This window comes from Marmota marmota, unplaced genomic scaffold (assembly GCF_001458135.2).
Source record: "Marmota marmota marmota unplaced genomic scaffold, marMar, whole genome shotgun sequence".
Classification (NCBI taxonomy): Eukaryota; Metazoa; Chordata; class Mammalia; order Rodentia; family Sciuridae; genus Marmota; species Marmota marmota.
The window spans coordinates 8,460,009-8,473,512 of NW_025999990.1; the positions used below are offsets into that span (position 1 = coordinate 8,460,009).

Genomic DNA, 13,504 nt, shown 5'->3' on the forward strand with positions numbered 1-13,504 from the left:
CTGCAAATAGTGATAATTTAAGTTCTTCTTTTCCTATTTTGATGCCTTTAATTTCTTTCGTCTGTCTAATTGCTCTGGCCAGTGTTTCGAGAACTATGTTGAACAGAAGTGGTGAGAGAGGGCATCCCTGTCTTGTTCCAGATTTTAGAGGGAATGCCTTCAATTTTTCTCCATTCAGAATGATGCTAGCCTGAGGCTTAGCATAGATTGCTTTTACAATATTGAGGTATGTTCCTGTTGATCATATATAAATAAAATAAATAAATACTTAAAAAAAGAATAATGACTTTTTGAGATTCTCTGGTTAATGGATGGATCTGGAAACTATCATTCTGAGTGAAATAAGTCAATCCCCCAAACCAAAGATCTGATTTTCTCTTTGATATGTGTATGTTAACCCACAGTAAGGGGTGGGGGAAGAACAGAAGTTCATTCGATTAGACAAAGGGGAATGAAGGGAAGGAAAAAGGGGGCTAGGAATAGGAAAGACAGTGGAATGAATCTGACACAACTTTTCTATGTACATATGTGATTACACCCCAGTGAATCTCACTGTTGTGTACATCCACGAGACTGGGATCCTAATTAGAATAAGATATAGTCCATGCTTGTATAAATACATCAAAATAGATTCTACTGTCATGTATAACTAAAAAGAAAAAAAAAAGAATTGCACAATGAGTATAGGGACGAAATCCAAGAATGATTGCATTGCATTTAACATGCTGTCCTTTCTCCTGCATTTCTGTAAAAGATGCATCCCTATGGGTTCTGGTTGGTTAGGTACTCACTCTGGGGGAAGCGGGGTGGGTTATCATTGACATCCGAGAGGGTGATGTTGACTGTTGTGGTCCCAGCTAATCCCCCGAGCTGCCCTCCCATGTCCTTGGCTTGTATAATCACTTCATAGTACTCTTTGGCTTCTCTGTCCATGTTCATGAGCGCTGTCCTAATTACACCTGCAGGATAGAAATGACTTTGTTTTAAAAACAAAACCATAAGTGCAGTTTTTAAAAGATTCACTTTTAGATTTTTCCCTTGTGCATGGTAAATGCCCAGAGTTGAGATGTATGTCACCTGTTTTATGAAACTCAGGGTAAAAATTCCTGCTTCAAAAAAGTTTCTCTGCAGCAAATGTACTGTTTCAGCAGAAGAACAGCTGGTTTTCTTTGATGGTGACATTACCAAAAGAGAACGGGAGATGGCAGCAATGGTCCTCTTACCACTAGGGGAATTGCAGTTCAAGGAGATTTCAGACTGCTCAGTCTCACCAAAGAAAACTGGGGCTTTGAGTTCAGAAAACAAAGCCTCATATGTCTACACATCTGTGATTTTAGATAATTCTCATTCAGCTGTTTCTCTCTTCAACCCCTAGAGCCCTTGTAATGTGAATAACTCTTTTTAGATAACTTGCTCCTGTTCTGCCTTTTCCTGCCTCCCCACTACCTGTAAGTAGTATTGGAATTCTCATTTGATTTTCCTTTTGTTATATATTTATTCTGTTTTGTTATTTTCTTCTTACCTCTGTGCTTCACTGAATTCTGTGAGCTTGGACATAAAAGATGCTCTGCAAGTTGTTTATTTTTACCTTGTATGAAAATGAAGTTCCCCAGATAGTAAGTAGCAGCATAGCAGTGTGATGATAAGGTTTCATTTAAGAAGAGGGGTCTAAACGAAATCCACTGAAATGTGTTTTGATCCTGACCAGGATGTACAGTACTGTTGTATCTCCTTTTTAACCTTTCAACTTGGAAAAGTTGATTTCTATGCATTGGAGGCAAAGATTAAGGGCATATTTGCTGCAGGTTTATGACATGACCCTTGGCTAAATGGATCTCTTCCGTGAAAAGGGAGGGGATTGGGAAAACACCTGTCCCCAATTTACTCCTGTAATGCATTTATTCATTTAGTAAGAACAACATTTAAAAAAATATATATATGTATATATATATTTTAAAAATATATATTTTAAATGCCTCATGGGCACAGCAGTAACTATCTTTTTATGTATTTTTGACCTTAACACTATGCCCCCTGGGAGCTGTCAAAATAATATAGATTTTTCTTAGGATATAAAGGACACATTACCCTCCTCCTGCCTGTATTTTTCCCCCCTGTGGCCACCCCTTCATCCTCTCTCTCCCTGTTAGCAGAATTATTGAAGTTAACTGTTTTACAGAAGTCCCTAACTGTGGTCTTTTCCTTTCCTTCTAGTAATTTATGCTCCTTTGTTTTCTGCTTTTATGATACAGTTTTCTGAATGCCTGGTTACTTTTAGGACTTCTGGGCAAAAAAATTCTATCAGGTTGCTAATAATAGAAATATTTTTTTCTTTCAAATAAAAGAGATGACTTTGAGTATTCAGCATTGACTTTACCTCTGTTACTCTTAAGTTTCTTTACTCATTTCCTTCTCTTAGGTCTCTGTTTTGCCCTATGTAAAATGGGAGTAAAATACTTCCTACTTATTTCACTAGTTCACAAGATTTTTGGGAGACTCAAGTATAGTAATGTTTATGAAAGTATTTTAAAAGAGAGAAGACCTGGCATAGGGTAAGCTAATAATGATATAAAAATTACCCTACCCAACTCAAATATATTTAAGGGAATCCTGTTGGTTTGTCCAACACATGTGTCCTTTCCTGCCATATTGCTCCTTACTCATTCACTTATCTCTGCTTATTTCCCTACTAGAACTTGCCTATCAGAATCTGTCTTTCTTTCTTTCTTTCTTTCTTTTTTTTTTTTTTTGTGTGTGTGTGTGATGTTCCTAGTATTATGCTTGGGTCTGAACAGTTACCAAAAGAACATAAATTTTTTTTTTAATTTTAATGCAATATTTTATTTTTTTTTAAAATGGATATGGCAATATGTAAATCAATGGATATGTAACTGATGTGATTCTGCAATCTGTATACCGGGTAAAAATGGGAGTTCATAACCCACTTGAATCAAAGTGTGAAATATGATATATCAAGAACTATGTAATGTTTTGAACAACCAACAATAAAAATTAATAAATAAATAAATAAATAAAAAATAAAGAATCTGTCTTTCTTTAGGGCCACATCCTATGTGCTCTTTCCTCCATCATCAAAACCTGTCTGGCCCAGAAGCAACTAATTCTGGCCTTGTGTTCTCTTTAGTACAGGGTGGTTTAGTGGAAAGAATATCAGATCACATGTCAAGGAACATATCCATAACCAGATGAATGTGGTTCTTGATTTCACAGTTTCCTTATCTGTTAAATAGATGGCAATGCACTGGACCATTCCCCAATGACTCTTTCTGGTTTCAGAGTCTATGATTCTAGAGTGAGTGCAGGTGAATGTGTGTGTCCTCTTGGATCTTATTAAAGTTATAACAGACTTTAGCCCCTGGGAATAAATATATCCATGAACTTTATAGAGGCTAGTAAGATACTTTGCCTTTCTCATCACCCTGCACACTGTATGCATCGTGCTGCTCTCACCCACAGGGCAATGCTAGTTTGCTCTCTTAATCCTAAAGCTTATAACAAATCTTTTCTGGTTAACACACTCCCTGGAGAATTCTTGAGAAAGAGAGTTGGGTCTGTCCTAAGTAGTGGTTGCAAAGGATTGTGAAAAAAGCAAACACCTCTGAATTGACTCTTGAATCAGATACCTGTTTTGGAGTCCACGGAGAAATATGGCTGACCCTGGAGAATGCTGTACACCACCCGGGCACTGTTGCCATAGGTCGGGTCATCAGCATCTGTGGCTGTCACCTGGATAACAGAAGTACCTGAGGAAAAGAAGGAGACCTGCTAAAAACTTGACGCAATCCTGAGTGGTCAGTCTTAGAGCATTTGTAGATATTATGTTTGCTTTATAGGCAGAGTCCCCTTTCTAGGTCAGGCTTCCTTAACTCCTACCTTGTACTTGTTTTACAAAAATGATAATTATTGTGTTTAAATTCTTAGTAACCAGTCAGTCTTTGGGTCTTCATTGTTTTTTGATAATAGCAAAATGCTTCCTCCTTATGAATCAATACACACACACACACACACACACATACACACGCATGTATGTACGTGCCAATCTATTCTTTTGTTTTTAAAGAATCAGAGCTGGAAAACAATTCATTCTTATTATTTACTGTGACTGATTATATGCCTAAGTAGCTTGCTCTCTGCCAAGGGACTTAGTTGTCATTTTGGGTTCAGTTTTGTAATTTGTGAGCTGCCTTGTGCATTGTCTCCTTTTCTGCATCCCCACCACCTGCCCCCATAATGCATTTGCTGTTTGTGAAAGTTAGTGAATCACCACCTTACCCACTGGTGACATTTCTGGCACAGTGGCAACATAAGGTCCGTCTAGGAACTTGGGCTCATTGTCATTGATGTCTTGTATTTTGATGATAAACTCTGACTCTGGCTCCATTGGTCGGCCTGTCCGCCTGTCCAGTGCTTGAGCCCTTAAAGTGTATTGGGCTCTTTCCTCTCGATCAAGCCTCTGAATGGCATGGATGTCACCAGTGGTGTCGTCAATGGTAAACACTATGCCTGCGCCTTCTCCGGATAGGATATATTTGATGGATCCATCTCCTCTGTCCATATCTGAATGAAGCTGGGGGAAAAAAGCACCAAGATCTCATTGGATATGGACTTAGAACAACCCTTCACCCAGGGATTTTTTTTCCACTTAAATGTTTAAAAAGTCTGTCTACAAAGAACTAATTAGCTTTGAACATAATTGTATCAAAGAGCAAATAGAGGTTTGTTAATATTTTTTTCTGCAACATATTCAGAATCCTGAACATACTATTTTAAAAGTAATCTTCTTGAGGAATACAGATAGAAAACATCTTGAAAAGTGTAGACTTTTGATGTGTGAATAAAGAAGTCTAGTAGGGAGGAATCTTTTTACTTTTCCATTGAAGAAGAAAAAAATGAAGGAGGAGTGGGTGGAGAGCCTAAATATATTTAAAATTTTTGAAAAATTGCTATCAATTAATTTTTGGAATATCAAAAATTTTAATGTTTGCTGAAAAATTGATGAAGTGATTCATTGAGAGGCTAAGTTTACTATATGGAAATTATTAAATAATTTCCAGGGATTCTTGCAATTCTTTATTTCTCTGACTCCAATTTGGTGGATTTGTTTAGTAGAACTGTGCTTGCCCATGTATTTCACATGTCAAATGGAATTTACCTGCTGGTGAGTATTTTTTTTTTTTATATCAGTGTATCTCTCCTTTTGATGGGACTTGTCCTTGGATTCATAACTGAATCACTTAAATCTGTGTGTGTGTGTGTGTGTGTGTGTGTGTGTGTGTTTGAGTTAGGGACATGCCTTTATCTTCCCACCAACTATATTCCTCCCAGATAGTTTTATAATAATACTGTAGAGGAGTCTATTTATACCTCTGGCTTAGAAACACATTTCTGCATTAATAATTGTAGGTAATGAGTATGAGTGACAAGAAGCCTAGAATTTTGTGCTGCTTTTAGGTAATGGTCTTTTTATAAAGGGGACAACAAAAATTAGTTAAATTTAATCAACATCACTGAACTCTGTTTTTGCCTGCACTGCTAACACTGCATAGTTCAGTGATGGAGTTTATGAGATTAATTTATAAAACAGACAGCCAGTGTTAAGCTTAGGGCAGAGAGCCAAATATATCTGACCTGAACACTGTCTGTGTCAGTTGTAATCTGAATGCCCTTGACAAATTATTTACTGTCTGTAACCCTTAATTCTTCACATTATAAACAGAGAACAGTAGTAATACTTACTTTGGAGGGTTACTGGGATCATTAGAGATTAATGTATGTAAACACAGTGACTTTCCCATAATAGCAACACTACAAATGGGGCCAGTTACAATGATGATATACCTGCACAGAGAAAAGGGTGTTAACATACTCACTCTTCCCTGATTGCATCAGGCCTCCAGGAGTGTAGCCAAGAAGGCAGAGGCAGCTGCAGGCTTTTTAGTTATAGTAGCCTGATGGCTGCCTGAAGCACTGGTGGGGCTGTTTCTCTAAGGACTAACAAGCATGGGAACCGAGAAGACACCTGGAATGTATTCACAACATCCCCAGACAGGGATGGCTTTGGAAGCTGTGACTGGCTGGTTGCAAACTGACTTCTGGCCAAGTCCTGCAGGCAGTAATTTTGCTGCCTAAAGGAACTCAGCTATGTCTTATCTAGAAAAGGGAAGTAAGAATAAAACTGACCAGAAAAATAACTGTGTTTTTTTTCTCTAAAAGCATTCTATGTACAATATGAAGTTCTCACCTTTTTTCATTCCATGTACAGTAATTACATGGAATGAAGAAAGGTGAGAACTTATTTTTATTTTTTTTAACAACTCAAATTTTCTCTATGCAGATAAAAAAAGCAGAAGCGCCCAGTTCTTAGTGTGTAGGATAGAAAGATATTTCATTTGGACCTGTGTACAAAGAAATGAAAATCTATTCCATATGGAACTGTGTTCTCTGGTAGAGGAATGGAATTAGGAAAAGGACAAAGATATTGGGATGTTTCTTAAATTAAAGAAGAAAAAAATATATGTGTATGTGTTTGTTTACTGTGTGTGTGTGTATGTGTGTGTGTGTGAGAGAGAGAGAGAGAGAGAGAGAGAGAATTTTTAAGGCATATGTCATAGGATGTAAAATGAAATAAGCTAATTTAGGGCATGATATATTATTCAGGTTGGGGTGGGGGATAGAAGTTGATATAAAGTATGAACTCTGGACTGTTTGAGGTGATCTTTTATCATCTAAAATGTTTTGGCCTGAGAACATTAGAAGGCTAGGAACACTTAGGCTGAGGATGGGTGCTGTGCCCTTGAAGAGTGCCTAACAAACACCAGAAGCTCAGGTCACTGCTCCTGAGGACAGAGTTTTGGTTCCTGGGGTTGATTAGGTTGCTTCATGTCCAGTGTAATCTGGGCTGAATCTCAGCTCTGTTGTCTTTGCTTTCCTCTGTATTGGGAAAGGAATTCCAAGTACTTTCTTGACTGTGAATTCCTTGACAGTAGGGCTATATGACCTTCATCTTGGTGTCGGCCCTGACATGTGGTACATGCTCAATAAAATTTTATTGAAAGCATGGTGTTGGGCTAGGGCTAAGGCTTTTTGTAGAGCCATGTTGCCTTTGTTTTAAAAGAGCTATCATCTTTCTGGTGGCTTCTGAGTGTGTGTTTGCATGTTTGCAAGAGAAGGGAGAGAAGGATGAAGAGAGGAAAGATTCCCACAGAGAAGCAGAAGAGGCCTCTCTTGGCCAGGAAGAGCATTAGCTTATGAAGGGGTAGGTACAGACCTTATGCAGAACTGATTTCTGAGGAATAGTTCAGGATTTTGTCAGAGAACAAAACCTACTGTTATTTTAATCAACATCACTAAATACTGAACATTGATTTTGGAGGACTGAAAAGGCAAGAGGGGAACACTGAGGATCAGAATGATAGTAATTCCAGGAAATAACTAAGGCCCCTGTGGCAGAGAAAAGAAGAGCAGGAGTTGGAGCTCCCACCTTTGGAGGAGGCACCTTGGAGGCTGGGCCAGGCTTCTGAGTAGAGAGAGTTGCTCCTGATCTGGAACCTCAGGACTTAGAGGAGTTCACCCCTCTCCAAGTCCTGCAGACTTGTGTCGGGTATTGCTGAGTGGGTGTAATGGGGCTGAGAGTGAAGAAGCCTCCAAACTAGAACCAACTGCTGGGAAGTAAAGGAGCCAGTCCCTTCTTCCATTTCCAGCCTCTCATCCTCCCTCTGGTACATTCTAAGGGTAGAACCTATGGGGAGCCAATTAGAAAAAGAGATTGTGGCTTGCAGAGTCCCATCACACATCACACAGTGGAGTATGAAAAGGTGATTACCAGGGTGAGACACTAACGAGCTTAAAATCAACACAGTAAATATACGGAGTATTGGGGTTTAACAGCCAGAAAATATATATTTGGTTGCAAAAATGCAAAGAGGAACATTAATAGCTTTTCTTAAAGTCACTCAACAAATTGGCAGTACAATGAAAATGAGTTTTATATTTATCCCTATTTAATGTAACTAACATTGAATACTATTCAGAGGAAGCAAGGGTCTTCTTGAACAGTGGAGGTGGAAGCACACAGTTATGTATGTCTTGGGCAACCCCCCCCCCCAAAAAAAAAATCTAGACAGAATAAGATAGTTGGTATCTTATTTATCCTAATAATTATTTAGATTTTTAAAAATTTTTTTAAATTGTCACTGGACCTTTATTTTATTTATTAATTTATAAATATGTGGTGCTGAGAATTGAATCCAGTGACATAGGCAAGTGCTCTACCACTGAGCTACAACACCAGCCCCAATTCTTTAGTTTTTAAGATCTTCATCAAAAGGAGTAGCAAGTGATGGAAAAAAAATCTCCAAAATCTCTATTGATTTAGGATTTTGAAAACTAGGGTGATAAGCCATGCTCTGGCACATGCCAGCAACTTTGGAGGCAAGGAGATTGTAACTTGGGCAAGTTAGCAGACACTGCCTCAAAATAAACAAATGACTGGAGACATAGTTCTGTGGCAGAACAACCCTGGACCCAGGGTTCAATCTCTAGTATAGTACTGCACCAAAAAAAAGTAAAAATATATGTAAAGAAAACAAATAAAAATTGGTTTTCAGAGTGTTTTCTGATGCTCTGAAAATTTAGTAAGTGCTACAGTTGTGGTTAGTGTCCATGTAGTTGTTAACCTCAGCATGACTTGGACTCAGATTCCTGTAAAAGCACAGGCTCTCTGTATCTTCTTTTTGCATATGTCAGTGTAATCTAGCCTTAACTCACGCTGCCGGTTCCTAGAAAGCCCAGTGTAGATTTTATAAGGCCACACCAATTATAGTTCATAATTGTTGCCGTGCTCCTTCCTGAAGTAGGCAAATACTCTGGCAGGTTCTCTAAACAGACATGTTTTGGAGCTCAAGGTGAAAAGGTGAATGCCCCCAGGATAAAGAGAATGAAAGGTGGATGAATTTTCTTTCAAAAGAAAGTGAAAGGGGATGTGTAACTCTCTTCATGTGGAGGTAACATGCCCAGGGCAGGGTAAAACCTTCCCCCATTACTGGTGTGCTGACTGGACCAGATGACTGCTGAGGCGTGTGGCTGTCCTGTGTTCGGATGGAGGTAGTCAGGACAGGATGAGCACTCAGTCCTCCAGGGTGCTACACAGCTAAATCCTCTGGAGCATCAGTGATAAAGGGTTCAAGAAGCAGTCAGGCTGGTTACATGCCTATCTCCCTGGGTGTCCTCAGGGCTGAGTCTTTAGGTCACTAGCCACATGAAGAGTAATGTAAAGGAAATCCCATGGCTTTCGTGTAAGAGCGATAGATGTCTTGATCCAGGCTTTACCTCCTACTTCGGTATAACTTTGGGCAAGAATGTAACCTTGCCAAGCCTAGTTCCCTAGGTTAATTATACTTATCTCTGCTTATCTCACAATATTGTTATAATGATTAAATGACCTGCTTCAGGTGAATGTGACTGAAACAGTACTGTGGTACTGTTTGTGGTAGTCCAATAAAATCTTAGCTACCCTTGCCTTCCTGCTATGGTAGGTCTGGGAGGTGTAGACAAGATTGGGGAGCAAATATCAGTTTCTATGCTTTGAAGGAGGGAAGAGAGTCATAAATTGTATAGACCTACAAAGCAATTACTTGATCCAAATGTATTCTTTTCTTAAATTTATTTTAGCAATAGCCATGAAAGACGTGTCTTAAAAATATCAAAGAGTAGAAGGCTTTGGAATTCTGAGTACTTGGAAGATGTGTTCATGACAGAAGTGGCTTTTAAGCTGAGACCCTAAGGAATCTGAATGTGACTTAAGAGAAGAGGTGATAGCATATCCTTGGCAGGACAGTCACATGGGCACACATCTGGGGTGAGTACTGATGGATTGGGTGTGCCTGTAAGGAATCTGGCTTGGGTGCAATGAGTTCCTAATTTGAGAAATTGTGGGAGGGGGTTGGATAAGGGAGGAGGAATCTTTGAACCTGTGCCAGGAGCTTGGCTAAACATTCAAGAGTTGCAATACTTTCTTAATCAGAGGAGCAACGTGCTGGAGAAGGTGCTTTGAGGGGGTAAAATGTCCTGGGCCCTGAAAGAAGGGTGTAAGGAACTTCATACAGGGAGACAGGCAGCGTCTGCTCAGTTAATCTAATCACAAAGAATGGAGGATAACAGTAATGACAGCTAGGAGAGGAGGAGGTAACTCTCAGAGAGACTGGCAAGGAAGTATGGACAGATACAGTGACTAATCGTACATGAACGATAAAAAGATAAGAAAAGAGAAGTGAAAGAAACTCAGGTTTTGAGGCCATGGGGTTTGCAGCTGCATTAGGTATGCATTAGGAAGCTGCTAAATTCCCGTAATGAACTCCCTACACTGCTGCTGCTGCTACTTATTTCCACAAGGTCATGACGATTAAAATTTTACTCTGGACCAGGTACTGTGCTAAGCATTTTATATACATTAGTTTTTCTAATCTTTACCAAGACACAAGGTGCTCACTTATTTATCCTCATTAAATATCTTTTTGAGCATCTTGTATGTGACAGATGCCACATTAGACCTTGGAGATAAAATGGGAGCAATATCCGTATTGTATTCATCTTCTGGTCTAGTCAGGGACTCCAGACAATGAACATGTAAATGAAAAATAAATATTGTGGGTTGTGATTAAAGCCGTGAAACAAATGATGATGAGAGAGTAAATGAGGGACTCCCCCTGAGAAAGGCCAAGGAAAAGGAGAAAGAGGAGCCAATCATGGGAGAAATCAGAGAAGAACATTTAATTATGGAGTAACAACAGGAAACACTTGACACGTTGTAGGAACTGCCAGAACGTCATGTCTCTGGAACAGAACAAGAGCAAGAGTAGCATAGGTCATGGCTGGATGCCAGAGACAGGCCAGGTCAGTAAACTGTGGGGAGCTTTAGGAGGGCCTCCTTCCCTTCCAATGGGAAAACATCAAAGAGATTTAAAGACTGATGTAATCTAATATACTTGCAAAAAAAATCACATATGGAGAATATGTTGGAAGGAAGTGCAGGTGCATACAAGGAGACTAACAGGTAGGTATTTGCCAGGTGAGAGGTGATTATGGAAGTAGAGATGAGAAAGATGAAGGATTTTGGAATTATTCTGACATAGAACTAACAGAATTGCAGATGGAGAGAATGTGGCATTTAAGGAAAGGAAAGAGTGACTACTAGGTTTTTGTTTTTTTAAATAGGGTGATGGTAATGTTGAGATAGGGAAGACTGGAGCAGACTAGGTTTGAAAGGAAAAACTAGCGTTCCTCATTGGACATGATATGTTTTAAAGACCTGTGAGTCATAAACATGGTGATATCACATATGTAGCAAGAGTATGATGGGTAGTTTTAGTCAGAGATGGAGATTTTACACTTATTCACGTAGAGAAGGTATTTAAAATCACAGGAGTGGCTCATCCACCAGGGAAGGAGTGTGATTGGGGAAGCGCCTAGGTGAATCATACAAACCCAGCAAGGATAGAGACCGAAAGAGGGGACCAGTCAATGAGGCTGTGAATATAGGAGGAAAACCAGGATTGTGATGGTCATGATATTGATAGAGGAGAAAGAAATGGGAAGGAAGGATGGGTGAGGATCTTTAAAGCTGTCAGTAAGAGGTTCCATAAAGTGAAGTCATTGGATTGGGCAGTAGGTAGGTCCTGCCGAGTGGTGAAAATAGTGCAGAGGTAGGGACAGAGCCAGGTAACCGGGTTAAGGAGTGAGTGGGAGTTGGAGAAGATCTCAGGCAGACAACTCCTGAGAAGTAGCAACTCTTGAATTCTTTTGTTCTCCTCATTGGACAGTTGAGGAGGCAGGGCTAACAGGGCTTGGTGACCTCCAAAGTCTTTCTGAAAGTACCCAGTGAACCCAGGCTTTGAACCACAGGTGTTTGAGTCTGAAACTCATGCTTTTAGCTTTGGGGATAAACAAGTGTTTTAAAGTTACCATTTGAATGGATTATTTATTTTCTAATTAATTCCTTGTCTCCCATTCTCTCTCACTTGGTTGCTTTCACAAAATGGTCTCTGATTAACATCCAAATAAAGTAAACACAGTAGAGAGCCAGGATTAAAAATGAAATTATGATAGATAAATCAAGGGAATTCAAGCATAAAGTTTATAAATATATTCATTGATTGTCTCCATCTGTCCTAAAGCACATGCTAGGATATCCTGAAATGAAGAATGAAGAATGTTTTATTCTTTTTTTTTTTCCATTGAATTTGGGCCTTAGGCTATACCTGTGGACATGCTTTGAAAAAAAAAAACAAACAAAAAACAACAACAACAAAAACAAAACATGAAAACAAAGCATAAAACCTCTGCTTTCCCCTCCATGTTTCCCTTTTTCTCTTCCCATCCTGTCATTCCCAGGGGGCTGCAGTTGCCCCTGTTGGGACTGGCTCTTGGAAGGGTCTAAGGCATTTCCTCTAAAACCCCCACTTTAGTTTCTGTTATTTGAACATAGGGATGGACAAGGAGAAAAATCTTTCCTTTTTAACTGGTGTCTGACAGAACAAAAGCTATATTTTATACTTGACATGCTAGGGGTCAAGTAACATGCCACTAGTTAGGCCTCAGGCACAGGCTTAGGTGAGCATTTATACTCAGTTTGTATTTATATTCAGTTGTTACATCAGATATGCTGATAATTTATCTTTCTGCTGGGTGCATCTTACCTTGCCAACATACAAAGGGTCAGTCCCAGTGTACTCTTCCAGAACGAAAAATTGGTTCCAAACCCAGCTCCTCTTGGTTCGCTGATGTGACTGTGGCTTGTCTGACAGGAGTGTTTCTAATTCACCTTGTGGTGTTGAGTTGCCTGAGAGAACGGAGGTTGTAAGGTCCATCAATCCCCAGAAGTATAAGGACATGCCAAGTCCAAGCCAGCTCTTTGCATTGCTCATTCTACCAGAAGTCCACATGGGATTGCAGGATTTTGGAAAGAAAAGTATAGGACGATAAGCCACTGGTACTCGAGTATTTTCCAAATTAAAAAGTTTATTGGATACGGATGCTTTCCAAATGAGATCCTGATTCAAGTCAGTCTGCTTGAAGTTAACTTCCTGTCAAATTAAGGAAACACAGTGTGATGATGTCAAATTCTTTTCCTATGGGCTGGTTGCAGGCTTTCAAGAAAAGTCAGTAAATATTCAGTTTTCTACTCAATGAATTAAAGAGTCGACTAGAAATGCTTTAGTCAAATATAATATTTTGGTACAAAGAAGACAACATCCCACTCCTTTGGATATGGATTCAGTGGAAATAAAACTAGTGAATAGCTTTCTTCTCAGGACAGCTTAACTGGAGGGTATACTGTATTATTGATTGGTTTGAAAATTAAAAGTACTTTCTTTGAAATATTTGTACTCAGCTAGTCTTCTGAACCCTTAAAAACAGTGTTCACTTCCAAAATTTAGTTAATAACTATATTTCAATTGCTTTTCTTGGCTTATTAAAAAAACAGTGA

At 39.2% G+C, this 13,504-nt stretch overlaps 1 protein-coding gene across 2 annotated transcripts in view; it reads right to left on the reverse strand.

Moving 5' to 3' along the window:
• The window catches only part of Cdh20 (cadherin 20), a 66,630-nt gene extending 53,499 nt beyond the window's left edge, over positions 1-13,131 (reverse strand). For both annotated transcript variants that reach the window (XM_048806126.1, XM_015482333.2), the window contains exons 1-4: positions 12,714-13,131; positions 4,294-4,588; positions 3,645-3,764; positions 792-959 (exon numbers count right to left, since the gene is read on the reverse strand). In XM_048806126.1, coding sequence (XP_048662083.1) covers positions 792-959; positions 3,645-3,764; positions 4,294-4,588; positions 12,714-12,959 — 829 coding nt within the window. In that variant the 5' untranslated portion in view covers positions 12,960-13,131. The remainder of the gene's footprint in view (positions 1-791; positions 960-3,644; positions 3,765-4,293; positions 4,589-12,713) is intronic.
• Positions 13,132-13,504: the final 373 nt, after the last annotated feature.